The 17,632-nt window shown below is 36.5% G+C and overlaps 1 protein-coding gene across 1 annotated transcript in view; it reads left to right on the top strand.

Moving 5' to 3' along the window:
- Nucleotides 1–17,632, top strand: part of FANCM (FA complementation group M) — a 61,533-nt gene that overhangs the window by 33,494 nt on the left and 10,407 nt on the right. Inside the window, exons 14-19 of the mRNA XM_088829470.1 lie at nucleotides 3,574–5,482; nucleotides 10,535–10,626; nucleotides 10,724–10,792; nucleotides 13,226–13,354; nucleotides 14,073–14,229; nucleotides 16,331–16,437. Of these exons, the coding sequence (XP_088685596.1) occupies nucleotides 3,574–5,482; nucleotides 10,535–10,626; nucleotides 10,724–10,792; nucleotides 13,226–13,354; nucleotides 14,073–14,229; nucleotides 16,331–16,437 (2,463 nt within the window). The remainder of the gene's footprint in view (nucleotides 1–3,573; nucleotides 5,483–10,534; nucleotides 10,627–10,723; nucleotides 10,793–13,225; nucleotides 13,355–14,072; nucleotides 14,230–16,330; nucleotides 16,438–17,632) is intronic.

Here is a 17,632-nt window from a genome sequence, read left to right as displayed (position 1 = left end):
CTGGGTTGGGAAGATCTCCTGGAGAAGGAAATGGCAACCCACTCCAGTATTCTTGCCTGGAAAATACCATAGATGGAGGAGCCTAGTAGACTACAGTCCATGGGGTCGCAAAGAGTCAGACACGACTGAGCGACTTCACTTTCTCTTTCATTGGCTAAAGGGGATCAAACCATCCCCAAGAAAAAGAAATGCAAAAAAGGCAAAATGATTGTCTGAGGACGTCTTACAAACAGCTATGAGAAGAAGAAAAGCAAAAGGCAAAGGAGAAAAGGAAAGATAAACCATTTGAATGCAGAGTTCCAAATAACAGCATGGAGAGATAAGAAAGCCTTCCTCAGTGATCAGTGCAAAGAAATAGAGGAAAACAATAGAATAGGAAAGACTAGAAATCTCTTCAAGAAAATTAGAGATACCAAGGGAACTGTTCATTCAAAGATGGGCACAATAAAGGACAGGAATGGTATGGACCTAACATAAGCAGAAGAGATTAAGAAGAGGTGGCAAGATATACACAGAAGAACTATACAAAATAGATCTTCACAACCCAGATAATCATGGTATGGCCATTCACCTAGAGCCAGACATCCTGGAATGCGAAGTCAAGTGGGCCTTAGGAGGCATCACTACAAACAAAGCTAGTGGAGGTGATGGAATTCCAGTTGAGCTATTTCAAATCCTAAAAGATGATGCTGGGAAAGTGTTGCCCTCAATATGCCAGCAAATTTGGAAAAGTCAGCAGTGGCCACAGGACTTGAAAAGGTCAGTTTTCATTCCAGTGCCAAAGAGTGTTCAGACTACTTGCACAATTGCACTCATCTCACGTGCTAGCAAAGTAATGCTCAAAATTCTCCAAGCTAGGCGTCAACAGTACAAAACCATTAACTTCCAGATGTTCAAGCTAGATTTAGAAAAGGCAGAGGAACCAGAGATCAAATTGCCAACTCCTGTTATATCATCGAAAAAGCAAGAGAGTTCCAGAAAAATACCTACTTCTGCTTCTATTGATTGTGTCAAAGCCTTTGACTGTGTGGACCACAACAAACTTTGGACAATTCTTTAAGAGATACCAGACCACCTGACCTGCCTTTTGATAAATCTGTATGCAGGTCAGGAAGCAACAGTTAGAACTGGACATGGAACAACAGACTGGTTCCAAATAGGGAAAGGAGTATGTCAAGGCTGTATATTGTCACCCTGCTTATTTAACTTATATGCAGAGTACCTCATGAGAAACGCTGGGCTGGATAAAGAACAAGCTGGCATCAAGATTGCCAGGAGAAATATCAGTAACCTCAGATATGCAGATGACACCACCCTTTAGGCAGAAAGCAAAGAAAGACTAATGAGCTTCTTGATGAAAGTGAAAGAGAAGAGTGAAAAAGTTGGCTTAAAGCTCAACATTCAGAAAACTAAGATCATGGCATCTGGTCCCATCACTTCATGGCAAATAGATGGGGAAACAGTGGAAGCAGACTTTATTTTGGGGGGCTCCAAAATCACTGCTGATGGTGACTGCAGCCATGAAATTAAAAGACACTTGCTCCTTGGAAGAAAAGTTATGACCAACCTAGACAGCATATTAAAAAGCAGAGACATTACTTTGCTGACAAAATCCGTCTACGGTTTTCCTGTAGTCATGCATGGATGTGAGAGTTGGACTATAAAGAAAGCTGAGCGCCAAAGAATTGATGCTTTTAACTGTGGTGTTAGAGAAGACTCTTGAGAGTCCCTTGGACTAAGGAGATCCAACCAGTCCATCCTAAAGGAGATCAGTCCTGAGTGTTCATTGGAAGGACTGATGTTGAAGCTGAAACTCCAATCCTTTGGCTGCCTGATGCGAAGAACTGACTCATTTGAAAAGACTGATGCTGAGAAAGATTGTGGGCAGGAGGAGAAGGGGACGACAGAGGATGAGATGGTTGGATGGCTTCACTGACTCAATGGACATGAGTTTGAGTAAACCCTGGGAGTTGTTGATGGCCAGGGATGACTGGCGTGCTGCAGTCCATGGGTTTGCAAAGAGTCGGACACGACTGAGCAACTGAACTGAACTGAATAGCTAAAAAAATGTTTTTTGGTTGTACCTCATAACTTGTAGGATCTTCGTTCCCAGACCAGGGTTGAACCCATGCCCTGGCAGTGAAAGCACAAAGTCCTTACCACTAGATCTCCAGGGAATTCCCATTTAATGATTTATATAAATGTTTGTAAAGCAAGTTTAGTATTCTTGTTAGATCTGTTGAAATTTCCCTTTCATATGGGTCATTTGGTATGTCTCCTTTATCCTGGTTGTAGTTTAGAGAATTAGTGATTCCTTGAGTAACTTCCTAATGATTATTCTCTGAGAGTGTCAGAATGGTGAACCTATTGTGAGCGTGAAATCCAAAATGCCTGGGTTAGAATCTTACTCTTTGCATCTTTAATTTACTTAACGTCTTTGTGGCTCAGTTTCATCTGTAAATTGGGGATAATGATTCTTTTGTCACAAGGTTGTTTTGAGGATTAAGTGGCTTAGTACACGTAAAGCAATTAGAATAATACCTGGCACATAGTAATTACTTGATAGAGTGTAGCTGCTAATTTTATTAGCTGTTGTTCATGAATACATGTAAATAAAGTGATTATTTGTGGATCCCTACAACTGAAAAAAGGTGTCTATAATCCTATTTTATGTATTAATTAAATTTGTACTTTCTACAAATAGTTGTCATGGGCCTTTCATGCACTCAGTACTGGGATGTGCCAGCAAAGGCTGTGCATCAAAGTAGCACATTTATTTAGTGCCTTCTATATGGGACGGTCTGTTCTGTGCCCCATGGCTACACTGGTTAAGAAGACAGATTAAATACTCCGTAGGGAGCATATATCCTAGTAGGGTGACAGACATTCTCACATTAATATTTATTGTATTTATTATACAGAAAGTGGAGAGTTCACTGCTTAAGTTCCTGAATAGTAGAGGAATCCTGATTAAAGTGGCATTTAGTGGCAAGAGGGAAGGATGAGTCAGGAATGGTGAAGACTGTAGTTTTAGATTTAGATATAAGATGTGGAAATTCACGAGAAGAGTTCTTGAGAAATTTTTTAAAAATAGCATATTCTGGCTTACAGCCTAGAAGACATATAGGTAACATTATTTCAAATGTTCTAAGTTTATCTTCATCAAGAGAGTAAATTTCACATAAGTATGTGTTTCTCATTTATATATGTTAATTTCTTAAATATCATTTTTAAGAAGTTAGAATCATTGTTCAGTTAAATGTTAGGAAAGAAATATACTAATATTTTATATATTAATTAAATTTATACTTTCTACAAATATTTATCACGGCTCTCTTATGTACCAGGTACTGGGAATACAAAACTATTAACTGATAAAAGATAATTTGTTATAATTTCACAGTAATGTCATTTCTAATTTTGTTTGACTTAGAATAATTTTTAAGGTAAAATCATTTGAATAAAGCAATATTGTTTGGAAAATATTTTAACAGAGTAAAGCTCATCTCTTAGAATTTTTTTTTGTTTGTTTTATATTGCTTTCTTGTGACTTTTCATTTTCCTTCTTTATAGGGAGAATGTAGCTATGAATCAGAAATTAAATCTTACTTACGAATGGAAGATGTTAGCTCAGCGTCTAGTGCTCCGAGAAATGAATATAAAATTTTTGCCAATGGCACCTTTACAAATAACAGGAAGTCTTCATGTGCAAAGAATATAAATCACGGGAAATCAGTCTCGGTGACAGAATCTGATGAAGAATGTGCTGAAATTTTTAAACAAATTCCTATCAAATCTACTAAAATTCCTTCTTTAAAAAAAAAGGCTTCTGAAAACCTGAAAAAAGATCAATCTAAAAAAGAAAATAAGGATGTTGTCATGGAGCCTTTAGATACTGATGACAGTTCTACCACTGAACATATTCTTCAGGTAGACCTACAAAATGGTAAAAGGGCATCAGATACAGGTGAAGTCACCGCCACATGTGCTGTCAGTGAAAATGGAGGTAATCCGTCATGTGAATTATTAACAGATTGTCAGTTTACAAATAAATCTCCTAGTTCATTTACTGGAAATTTTTTTGATTCTGGTTATAACAGTTTTAGTGATGAGAAATCCTTTTCATCTAGTTTATTTCTTTCATTTGAGGACGAGCTTGATATAGCGAAAACGGATGACCAATTTTTTAATTGTCATTCATTAACAAAAGAGGTCCTAGCTAATGTAGAGAGATTTTTATCACATTCTCCTCCACCTCTCAGTGGACTCTCAGATTTGGAATATGAAATTTCTGAGGGTTCTGCACTTGAAAACTTGGTTTTTCTACCCTACTCAGAGTGCTTACAGAATGATAAATCCACCAATCTAATGTCACGTTCAGCTGTAAATTCTCAACCGAATTTAGAATTGAATTCACTTAAGTTTATTACTCATCCTTCTGAAAAAATTTGCCTTTATGGTACAACTAATGATAAGATTTCTGATGAGCCAAGCTTCTGTGACTCTGATAAAGTACATAAAGACAGTAAAAATGAACATTTAGTATCCAACAATCAAATTCAAATAAACATCAGCCCTTCAAAGGATTTTGCTGAAGAAAAGAATCATGATGTTGATAACAGTGACCTCCCAATATTGCATACTGCTCAGGATGAAAGTTTATTATTATTTGAAGATGTTAATATGGAGTTTAATGATGTGAGCCCTCCTCCCTTGAACAGTAAATGTCAATCTTTATCAGACAGAACTGCTGTAAGTGAAATGGCACCAGTCTCTCAGTTCTTCATTTCTGATGAACTTTTGTTAGAGAATGATTCTGAACCGCAGGATCAAATTGTCTGTGATACTAATAGTTGGAAATCTCATGAAGGTTTGAGAGGTATGCATGAGGAAAAACTGAATAATGATGAAAACAGTTTTGACTGCTCTAAGGATTTATTTTCTGTTACGTTTGATTTAGGATTTTGTAGTACAAGTTCTGAGGATGAAGTAGTGGACCATGCATCAGATACAAATAATAAAATTTTAGATGATCTACCTGGAAGGCTTTTAGACATTAAGCAGATAAACGGTATAAATTGTGTTTCAAATCAAGCAGTCATATCAAGAGCCCATGTTGATAGTTCTACAAGTTTAACAACTACTCACCCATCAACTGAAGATAAGCAGAGTCCAGCTTTTTCATGTTTTTCAGTGAATGCAACAAAAAGTAAAGAATTTATGTCTACTAGTTATTCTCAGTTTTCATTGCCAGTAGGAGAGAAAGTTATGAGCACACCACTTTCTGAATCAAATATATTGAACTCATTTTCTAAGAAGAGAATAGAAATGGCTAAAAAGTCAGGTTCTAACATGGGAAAAGTAAATCTACACAGTTTCAAAGAAACAGTGAATTCAACTTTTGGTGATTCAGGACTTTCTATAGAAAAGTATAAAAGCAAGAAACAAATCAATCTGCATCAATCCTGCCATTCTACTGAAGGTAAGATTCCTTTTTATAAAGCAAAAATTTTCTAGAATATTTATTTTGGATCAGATTCTATTAATTTTACAAAATGTAATTTCTCAGTGTATGATATATTGAATTAGATAATTGATGTACTATATATAGTCCTTATGTTGATGTTTGTTGATACAGGATTTATTTTTTTCTCCATGTATTTATGACATGCATGCCGTGGGAAGGTACTGTGCCAGATACTGAGAAACAGAAGTGTAAGCTTTGGCTGTAGCCCTTAATTGTAAAACACAAACAATTGTGTGGCATATAAATTTGAAAAGATATAAAGTAAATATGGAAATAACTACCAGATGAATAATAAGATGGTGGACATTTAGGTTCAGAAGATGAAAACATTTTTAACTGCTTTAGATTGAAAATGTTGACTTCTAATGTAGGTTTTCATTTTGGTTTCTTGGGAATATTAATGATTTGGACATGTTGAAGATAATCAAAAGAGAATTTGGATGTTGTAAATGATGAAAGCAAAGGGAAAGAAGGCAAGTGTAAAGTTTTTCGGGGGTAGTATAAAGTAGGGGATTTATATAACAAAATTGAGAAATAAGACTGTATTTAAAAAATTGAGATAAGGAATCTTTGGATTTGTATAATCTCTTTCTATAGAAAATCCAGAAACTAGATGATTTAAATTCCAGTGATTTATAAATCAAAAATATAATGATTTAAATATCCTTTAGATCCTGTTATAGAACTCAACTCTAGTTTATGTATAGATTATTATAAAAGGCCACTTATGAATTTTCCTCTTTGTGGCTAAGGAGAAAGAGTAGTTATAGGATAAGGTGAGAATTTCCTCTATAAATCTTATGATTCATGAATGTTTTAAGATAAAAACTTGTAAGTTCTGGATATACAGTTAATTTTTAAGAGTAATTTGTCTACATAGTTTTGGATATACTCTATTCTGACACCTGTTTTTACTAAGTATGTTGCCTAGGTCCTTTAATATTTAACACCTTCATATTAAGGCTTTGTTAATGAGTGAGATAATTTTTCTTTGTGTCAGATTTGCATTAAAACTTTTTTTCTAGCATTGTACTTAATGACTAACCATGGGCAATATAATTCTGAATGCATAGCCATTAAGGAACTATTTATTAGGAGTTTTTTTTTTTTTAGTATTTATTATTCCACTTAATTGAAATAGAAGATATAGGATCATTTACCATATTATATGTATACAATAATCTGTCTAGGTAGATATTTTATTAGCACAGAGCATAAGGAGAAATATACTGTGTGAGTTTGTATTAGTTTTTTACTGCTGTGTAAAAAAGTATTCCCCCTAATTTAGTGGCTTAAAATAGCATTTATCTCACAGTTTCTGTAGTTTAGGAATTTCAGAGTTGCTTAACTGGGTCGTTCTGGCTTAGAATTTCTCATGGGATTATAGTCAAGATTTCACTTGGGGTTTCAGTCATCGGAAGACTTGACTGGGCATGTAAAATCTGCTTCCAAAATGGTTTATTTGAAAGCGAGGAAGGATGATGGGAAGCACACAGGAATCTCTGGTCCACAGTAATTCTAAAATCTAGCAGAACCAAGATTGAAAGTTTACTCAAAGCCCCCGTAATTCTCCATGGTTCTTGGCTCTATCCTCTGGATGCCAAGTCCAGTTTCCTAATAGGTAGCACTTGTGGAGCTTTCTCAGGTTGCGTCCTTCTGGTAAAAATGTGGGGATCCAAAGGCCTCTTCGTTTTGTACTGTCTCTGCCCCTTTTAAGTTGTAGCTGGCTGTGGTTTTTTTCCCTCATCTAATTGTCATAAATATTTGTGTATCTCTTGTGAATCTTATTTGAGGTTCATTCACTAGCCATGTCCACAAATCTTTTGGAGGTAAGTTCTTCTCTAACTTTGGCTTCTACTGAGACGTGAAAAAGATAGTTCCTTAATCTTCTTAGAAGATCTGTTGTTTGAGAGGGACTGTAAGAGACTTCTTTAAAATATTTAGAGTACCGTCCAACAGAATGGTACTCTGAAGCACCACTTTTGATCTTTCTGAGGTCTTAAGGAAAGTTATGACCAACCTTGATAGTATATTAAAAAGCAGAGACATTATTTTGCCAACAAAGGTCCGTCTAGTCAAGGCAATGGTTTTTCCCGTGGTCATGTATGGATGTGAGAGTTGGACTGTGAAGAAAGCTGATCGCCGAAGAATTGATGCTTTTGAACTGTGGTGCTGGAGAAGACTCTTGAGAGTCCCGTTGTACTGCAAGGAGATCCAACCAGTCCATTCTAAAGGAGATCAATCCTGAGTGTTTGTTGGAAGGACTGATGCTAAAGCTGAAACTGCAATACTTTGGCCACTTCATGTGACGAATTGACTCACTGGAAAAGACTCTGATGCTGGGAAGGATTGGGGACGGGAGTAGAAGGGGATGAGAGAGAATGAGATGGCTGGATGGCATCACCGACTCTGTGGACATGAGTTTGAGTGAACTCCCGGGAGGCCTGGCGTGCTGTGATTCATGGGGTCGCGGAGAGTCGGACACGACTGAGCGACTGAACTGAACTGACTGAAAGCATTTACAGTTACTCCCTCAGCATCATCTGGACTGTAGTTTCCTAGCAGTCTTCTAGATTAGGTCTTTGCCTGGAAGATTTCTTAATTTAACATTGTTTGCCATCTGGAGAAGCTGGTAATTTTCAAAACCAGCAAGTCTTACCTGTTTCATGTTTTGATTGATTGATTAATTTATTTGGCTATGCCAGTCTTAGTTGTGACATGTGGGATCTTTAACTGCTGGCATGCAAGCTCTTAGTTGTGGCCCGTGGGATCTAATTCCAGGGATCGAACCTGAGCCCCTACATTGGAAGTGCGGAGTTTTAGCTACTGGATCACCAGGAACGTTCCCCTGTTTCGTGTTTAATATACTGTCTTTAATTCCTCTCTCTCCTTTCACATTTCAACAAGAAGCATAGGTGATATCTTAAACATGTTGTCTGGAAATGTTCTTGCTTAGAGCACCTCCTTCATTTTTGTTGTTAAGTTGCTCAGTTACGTCCAACTCTTTGAGACCCCCAAGACTGTAGATTCCTCTGTCCTTCACTGTCTTCCAGAGTTTGCTCAATTTCATGTCCATTGGGTCAGTCATGCTATCTAATCATCTCATCCTCTGCCATCCCCTTCTCCTTTTGCCTTCAATCTTTCCCAGCATCAGGGTTTTTCCCAGTGAATTGACTCTTTGCGTCAAGTGGCCAAAGTATTGGAGCTTCACCTTCAGCATCAGTCCTTCCAATGATTTCAGGGTTGATTTCCTTTAGGACTGACTGACTTGATATCCCTGCAGTCCAGGGGACTCGCAAGAGTCTTCTCCAGCACCACAGTTCAGAAATACCAATTCTTCAGCTCTCACCCTTCTTTATAGTCCAACATCTGTACATGACTACTGGAAAAATCATAGCTTTGACTAGATGGATCTTTATTGGCAAAGTAATGTCTCTGCTTTTTTTTTATTATTATTTTGCAATATTATATTGGTTGGTTTTGCCATACATTGATATGAATTTGCCCCGGGTTTACATAAGTTCCCCCTCCTGAACCCCCCTCCCACCTCCCTCCTCCCTTTATCCTCCCTCTGGGTCATCCCCGCATGCCAGCCCCGAGCATCCTATAACATGCATTGACCCTGAACTAGTGATTCGTTTCACATGTGACAACATACGTGTTTCAATGCCATTCTCCCAAATCATCCCACCCTCACCCTCTCCCATTGTCTCTGCTTTTTAATATGCTGTCTAGGTTTGAATAGCTTTCCTTCCAAGAAACAAGTGTCTTTTAATTTCATGGCTGCAGTCACTATCTACAGTGATTTTGGAGCCCCAAAGAAGAAAATCTGTCACCGCTTCCACTTCTTCCCCTTCTGTTTGCCATGAAGTGATGGGACTAGTTGTCATGATCTTAGTTTTTTGAATGTTGAGATTTAAGCCAGTTCTTTCACTCTTCTCTCTCACTCTCATCAAGAGGCTCTTTAGTTCCTCTTCGCTTTCCACCATTAGTGTGGTATCGTCTGCATATCTGAAATTGTTGCTGTTTCTCCCAGCAGTCTTTGTTCCAGCTTGAGCTCCATCTAGCCCAGAATTTCGCATTATGTACTCTGCATATGTTAAATAAACAAAGTGACAGTATACAGTCTTGTCCTACTCCTTTCTCAATTTTGAAACAGTCAGTTGTTTCCTGTCTGGTTCTAACTTCTGCTTCTTGACAGGTGTCTCAGGAGACAGGTATGATGGTCTGGTACCTCCTTCATGATGTACATTTTCTATTTTCTGTGTTACTGCAATGTTGCTAAACTTTCTGGCTCTACAGTAAGATTTCTCTTTCCTATAATGTCTAATAAGTATTTTCTTCCTTCTTGAAGCTGTCACCCATGACCTCCTCAATGGCCATTAATCTTCCTCTAAACAATTCCTTTGAGGCTTTTCAAACTTTCACAAAAACTCTCCTCAAAAATTCTTTTAACAACAACAAAAAGAGTTCTTTTAGCTTCTGCCCATTCTTTAGTTCTAAAGCTATATCCAACATTTAGGTTTTTGGTAATTAATTCCCTATTTCCAGGTACCAAAATCTGTATTATTTATCTCTGGCTGCATAACAAATTTACTGCAAACTTAATGGCTAAAAACAGCATGTATGATTTCACCATTTCTGTAGACTAGGAATTCGAGAATGGCTTGGCCAGGATTTCTGACTCCAGATATTGTATGAGCTTGCATTCAAAACCGTGGCCAGGGCTACAGTTATCTGAAGGCTTGAATCAGCTTGGTGGATCATATTGCTGTTGTATAAGAGTCCTCAGTTTCCTGCCATGTTTTCCTCTCCATGGGATTACTTCCTCTATTCTTACCATATAGCATCTGGCTTCCTCCAGAGTGAGGGATGCAAGAAAAACTATCTTTGAGACTGAATAAATGTTAAGATTGCCAGGAACTGTGCCCATCAATAAAACAGATACTTGTGGTTGGATAAACTTAAATCTGTTGACCAGATTCATTACCTTTAAATAAATTATAGATGGACAATTATCAAGTCGTGAAAGTGAAGATGATGAGATTTTCCGAAGAAAAAGTAAAAAAACAAAAGGAAATGTTTTGGAGTCCCCTGAGGTGAGTTGGTCAGTAATCACAGTAGCAAGATCATACAAAGTTTCTTGTTTCCCTTAAAACTTTTTTTTTAACTTTTTACTTTGTCTACTTTATCTAGAATCAGAAAAATAGCGAAGTTGATTCTCCACTTCAGGTTGTCAAAAAGCGCAGGGTTCCTCCAAACAGAGTGAGTAAATAACAAATAATAAATAGTAATTCAAATCTTTTTGAGATAAATATTACAAGAGAAATATGTGACTAGATGAGCATAGGTATGTTATGCTTAACAGAAAAGGATAGTTAACCCTCAGTGACTGGAATTTCTGTTTTAATTTTAAACTGCTTCAAAAAACCGTTCCTATTTTTGTCAGTACACTCCAGCAATTCAGGAAACATTGATTAAATACCTACCCTGTATCAACTGTGCAAGATGCTGGGGATAGTATAGAGTATTTCCGGGTAGTGTTTTAAGTGTATAATCTAATAGGAAGGATAGATAAGTAAATGGATAGTTTCCATATAATTTTTTACGTGATAAGAGAAAATGAAACTTAACCTAGACCTTGGGAGTTCTGGCAAGCTTCTTGAAAATAACACCTTATATAAATCTTAAAGCATACATATTTTAGGGGAAAAGAAGGGAGAAGGGAAGGCATTCCCAGCAGCTTAAAGAAGGATACAGAGCAGGGAAACAGCATCTCTTGTTGTGGATTGTAAGACAGAAAGTACCAGAAAGTAAAGCTGGAGAAAAATCTGGGGGAGAAATATCAATAACCTCAGATATGCAGATGACACCACCCTTATGGCAGAAAGTGAAGAGGAACTAAAAAGCCTCTTGATGAAAGTGAAAGAGGAGAGTGAAAAGGTTGGCTTGAAGCTCAACATTCAGAAAACAAAGATCATGGCATCTGGTCCCATCACTTCATGGGAAATAGATGGGAAAACAGTGGAAACAGTGTCAGACTTTATTTTTGGGGGCTCCAAAATCACTGCGGATGCTGATTGCAGCCAGGAAATTAAAAGATGCTTACTCCTTGGAAGGAAAGTTATGACCAACCTAGACAGCATATTAAAAAGCAGAGACATTACTTTGCCAACCAAGGTCTGTCTAGTCAAGGCTATGGTTTTTCCAGTGGCCATGTATGGATGTGAAAGTTGGACTGTGATGAAAGCTGATTGCCGAAGAATTGATGCTTTTGAACTGTGGTGCTGGAGAAGACTCTTGAGAGTCCCTTGGACTGCAAGGAGATCCAACCAGTCCATTCTAAAGGAGATCAATCCTGGGTATTCATTGGAAGGACTGATGCTAAAGCTGAAACTCCAATACTTTGGCCACCTCATGTGAAGAGCTGACTCATTTGAAAAGACCCTGATGCTGGGAAAGATTGAAGGCAGGAGGAGAAGGGGACGACGGAGAATGAGATGGCTGGATGGCATCACCGACTCAATGGACAGGGGTTTGAGTGAACTCTAGGAGTTGGTGATGGACAGGGAGGCCTGGCGTGCTGTGATTCATGGGGTCGCGGAGAGTCGGACACGACTGAGCGACTGAACTGAACTGAAGCTTTTGGAAGGCCTTATTCATTCTTTTGCTTACTGAATGAGTTTGAAAGAAGGGAAAGGAGTCCACAATGACTGTTTGATTTTGGCTTGGGCTTAGTTGGCAGATACGTCATGTTTTTAGAGGAAACAAGAAAGAGTGGTGAGTTCAGAGTTGAACATGTTCGAGTTTGAAGTCCATGTAGGACAGTAAAGTGACAATGTCTGGCAGGCATTGACAACTATGAAAATGTGAAAATTGGTCAGTGGGCACATCTTAAGGCTTTAGTATTCGTTTGTCATCAGTTTATAGCTGATAGCTAAATTTTGAGACGAGGAAATCATGTGTGTTTTAATTTTCTAATACTAACTAGTATAATTTGTGCAAGATTAATTAAAATTGCAATCAGCCCTCATTAACTTTGTATACTCATATAAAACTCCATTTAAAAAATTGTTTTAACTTGCTCCTTTATCTAAAACGTCTGATTGACTTACTAGAAGTGAATTAAAATATTGATAATGCTGATGTTCAATCCACCTTAACCTAAAATTATCCCTGTTACTTGAAGTTATTTTGATAAATTTCTTTTCATTATTTGGGTTGGTTGTATATTATTCTGTAAGAGACACTGTAGTAGGCTTCATAGTCAAAAGATTAGTTGTTATATTTTTTTCTTAGTTTGAAAGGACTTGTATATGTTTGAATTGATTTTGATAGCTATATTTATAGACAATTATTTTTTGTGAAGCCCTTCAGGATCTTTTAAAGGAAACAGTTAAGCTAAAAACATAAACGTTCATCAGATACATTCAATTTCATACAAAATTGAATGAATACTGTATTAGTATTACTTGTATTATCTGATTTATTACTTAGAATTATCTAACTTTTAAATTTTTAAATATGATGTATTTATGCATGGCTCTGAGTTGTAAGAGCATTTTATTTTTCTAACAAAATGTTCAGTCAACTAGTTAAAAGGAAAAAATGACAGTAGAAGCAACAACCCTTCAGAAACTCATTAAGATACAACACTTAAATTATATTTTCTTATGTAAGAATTTTATTGAATTATAGTTAGATTTATCATCTAGTGATGAGAGTGATAATTTCCACAAACAAGATCCACAATCAGAAGACTTCAAGGATCGTAAGAGTAATGCCAAAAGAAGCATCAAAGTCCGAAAGAGACAGAATCACCTAAAGGTAAACTTTTTTCAGTTTCTTATTTTTATATAAATATACTATATATTTTTAATTAGCAAAGAAGAGTAGATTTTACATAGATTTCTCTATAATTTCTTTATAGGAAAAAAACAAAACTTAAAAATTATTTTGATCCTAACTTTACTTTTTTTTACTAGAATTAAAAACTCAAAGTGTGGTTTCTTAGTTTCTCTTTGTGTTTTGAAGCTATTTTGCAATGTTGTGTTATTTTGAAGAACTAAATGAAGAAACTTTAGTGTACTGAAGATGTAACATTCAAATCAAAGAAAATATAGAGACAGAAGTCTGAATTTTAAAATATTTGCTTTTATAATATTTATATTGTTTTTCTTATCTATATCCAATATTCAAATTTTTGGAAAAGAATTCTTAGCACTTTTTTTTTCTGATCAGTCTTCTTGTGGCACTGTATTTTTCCTGGCAAAAATGAATTACCCTGAAAGACTCAAGAGACTTTATTAAAAAAACATTCAGCAAGCAGACATGCTGACCTGTAGTTTATTTTATTTATAACAATTAAAAGAAGACATTTTAAATAGATATGCTACTTTATCATTTCATCTCACAGTTTTCTATTTTTATTATTTTTTTCTTAAAAGCACTGGCAAGAAATCCATTTTCCAAAACCGTTTTCAGTTATTTGAGGACATTAAATGATTTTCTTAAAGGCACTTTCCTGTTTTCTTATTTATCTTAGCTCGCAGCTAGGAAGTTTTTAGATGAAGAAGCAGAACTTTCCCAAGAAGATGCAGAATATGTTTCATCAGATGAAAATGATGAGTCAGAAAATGAACAAGACTCCTCACTCCTTGACTTTTTAAATGATGAGACTCAACTGTCACAGGCTATAAATGGTAAATGATACAATAATACTTCTTTTTATTTTCATTTGCAATGCTTTTACTTAAATATTCTAGTCATTTTCCAAAGAACCTTGACTTTAAAGGGAGTTAAATTTGACGTGTGTAAAATAGTTGGTTATTTTCATTCAAATTCTGTAATTTTTTTTTTATGTGAGAGTTGCTTGTTTATAGGCTTCTACTAATTTTAAAAAGAAACAGTCTCTAGAGACCTGGCTGGCTGTTAGTTGTTCATTTAAATGAGTATTTAATACCTGGTATGTGCCTAGCGCGCTGTAAGGTTCTTGAGAAAGCTGTATCTGTGAACAAAATGGACAAAACCCCCTGTGCTTATGAAGCGTACTTTAGAATGGAAGAAGAGAAACAATATACACAATAACTAAATTATTTAGTGTAAGACAAATTACAGAAAAACAAAAACAAATTGAGTAAGATGAAGATTTGGAGTATCAGGGGTTGGGGTATTAAGCTGTAAATTTGAGTAAGGTAATTAGGGGTTGACCTCATTGAAGTGACATTTGTCCAAACTCTAGGAGATGAGGAATTCAACCATGCAGTCTGTTAAAACCAAAGCTAAATGTATTAAATTCGTCAAGTAAGGGAGACTACTTTTAGAGCTTGAGCAGGTCTTCTGTAGATGATTCAGACTGGCTGCAATGGAAATGGGAAAATAGTGGGCTTTTCTGGATTCTTATCTTTCACAAATCTTGCCATTATTCTGCTCCTGCAGGGTCTCATATGACTTAAGACGGCAAAGTTTCCCAAGGTCCACGACTTAAAGAAGAAGGCTTTAAATACAGAGGTCTCAGTAGTGTGTTGCTGATACAGATATGATGGTTTATAGTAGAATCTGGTGGGAGACTGTTGATGCAAAGATGACCAGTGTAAAGGCCCTGAAGCAGGAGTATGCCTGGCTTGTTCAAGGGACACCATTATGACTAGAACTGAGGGGAAGAAGGGGGGTAGTAGGAAGTGAAATCAGAGGGGTAATGAATGAGCAGCCAACTCATGTTATTTTGTATCGCTCCAGCTTCTGTGTTGAGAATGGCCTGTCTGGGAACAAAGGTGGAAGAAAGGACCATATAAGAGGCCATGCAGTAATCTAATCAAGGAATGATGGTGGCAGTGAGAGAGGAGAAAGATTGGGTTCTTACTGTGTACAGCTGATGGGATTTTCTGATGGATTAGAGAGACAAAAAGCAATGGCACCCCACTCCAGTACTCTTGCCTGGAAAATCCCATGGACGGAGGATCCTGGTACGCTGCAGTCCATGGGGTCACTAAGAGTTGGAAACGAGTGAGCGACTTCACTTTCACTTTTCACTTTCATGCATTGGAGAAGAAATGGCAACCCACTCCAGTGTTCTTGCCTAGAGAATCCCAGGGATGGGGGAGCCTGGTGGGCTGCCGTCTATGGGGTCTCACAGAGTCAAACACAACTAAAGCGAGTTAGCAGCAGCAGCAGAGAGACAAAGAGGGAGTCAGTGGGCTTGAGCAACAGGAAGGACTTCAGTTGCTGCTGTTAGGAAGGTTGAAGGTAGCTCAGTTGTGATAAAGAATAGGGAGATCTGAAACTCCATTTAGACACAGTACTTTTTTTTTTAAGTATGTTTGAAATATGTAGAATTTCAGAGGTTTTTTTTTTTTTTAAAGAAAATCTCAAATTCCACATTGTATTTTTTTTCATGCCTCATTTCTTAGGTACTCTTTACTAGATAACTTTAAAAAATAATCGGCATATGATTCTCACATGAATTGTGCTTTGTGAAAAAAGCCTGATTCAAAAGGTTACGTACTATATTGTTGTTTAGTCACTAAGTCATGTCCAACTCTCTCCAACCCCTTGGACTGCAGCCTGCCAGGCTCCTCTGTCCATGGGATTTCCCAGGCTAGAATACTGGAATAGGTTGCCATTTCCTCCTCTAGGGGCTCTGCCTGACTCAGGGGTAGAACCCAAGCTTCCTGCACTGGCAGGTGGGTTCTTTGCCAGCGAGCTACCAGGGAATCTTGAATCTGGGATAGGTCAAAGTTAAATACTTCATTACTTTTCATTTAAATAATTTTGGTATTTGAAAATTTTTTTATCTTTATACAGATTCTGAAATGAGAGCTGTTTACATGAAATCTGTGCGAAGTCCATTGATGAGCAATCGATACAAAATGGTCCATAAGAAACATAACAACATAAACATTTTCTCCCAGGTATGAACTATAGAAATATAGTGGAGAATTTCTTGGTGGTGATGTTGGAATATATTCCTGTTAATGAAGCCTTCATTTTGTTTCTAAAACTCCATCAGAACTATTTGCAGTAGTTTCTGCCCTGAGTAAGGAAGATGGACTATGTGAATTCTCAAAATCCCTTTCAGTCATAATTTGATCACATTTTCCTTTTGTTAACTTGAGCTAATTAGAATATACTCTGAATTTGTTTTCCAATTAGAATATTTAAAGGAAGTGAATAGAACTTTATCATCTATTAGTTAAAATTTTAACTCTTCTGTTGTCATATTTCTCTTAGAAATTATTATTCCCATTAAAATGGCATATCACAAAAATTATAAATTAATTTTCATTTATGGAATAAATTTTGTATTAGTCTTATTTGTTCATAAATTGCCATATTCAGCTCAGAAATATGGGCATTTTTTTATGATCATTCATATCTCTGTACTTTCATTGTATTTATTATATAGTGTTTTATGAATTACTTATCACAGCATTTTATGAATTACTGTTCATTTTTCTGGCTACTTGCACTGGACTATAAATTTCTAGAGGGTAAATCATTTTTTTTTTATTCCCAAACTTCCCATTTTCTTCCATTAAAGAATATACTCAGAAAGAAGATGTTGTATATATAAAAACTGGAAGTTTACTCAGCCATAGAGAAGAATGAAATTTTGCCTTTTGTGACCACATGGATGGACCTAGAGGGCATTATGCTAAGTGAAAGAAGTCAGAGAAGGAAAAATATTATATGATTTCACTTATATGTAGAATCTGAAAAATAAATGAACCACCTTAATAAGGAAATCATACACACAAAGAACAATCCGGTGGTTGCCAGAGAGGAATGGTGGCGGGGAGAGAAATAGGTGAGGGAGATTAAGGGATACAAATTTCCAATTGCAAAATAAATGTCATTCCTATGAAACATACAGTGTGGGGAATATAGTCAATAATTATGTAATATCTTTGTACAGTGGCAGATTGTAACTAGACTTATCCTGGTGATCATTTTGAAATATATGTTATGTAACAGAACTAACATCATGTTGCAGGTTAATTATACTTCAAAAGCAAACTAACTCATAGAAAAGGGGATCAGGTTTATGGTTATCAGAGGCGTGGGCAGGGGATGCTGTAGGGAAAAGGGGAATTGGAAGAAGGCAGT

The sequence above is a fragment of the Moschus berezovskii genome, chromosome 21 (assembly GCF_049115385.1).
Source record: "Moschus berezovskii isolate FMDL1 chromosome 21, NW_MosBer_1.0, whole genome shotgun sequence".
Taxonomy (NCBI): Eukaryota; Metazoa; Chordata; class Mammalia; order Artiodactyla; family Moschidae; genus Moschus; species Moschus berezovskii.
The sequence above is the reverse complement of the archived record's forward strand: the minus strand, read 5'-3'. Positions and strand labels throughout refer to the sequence as shown.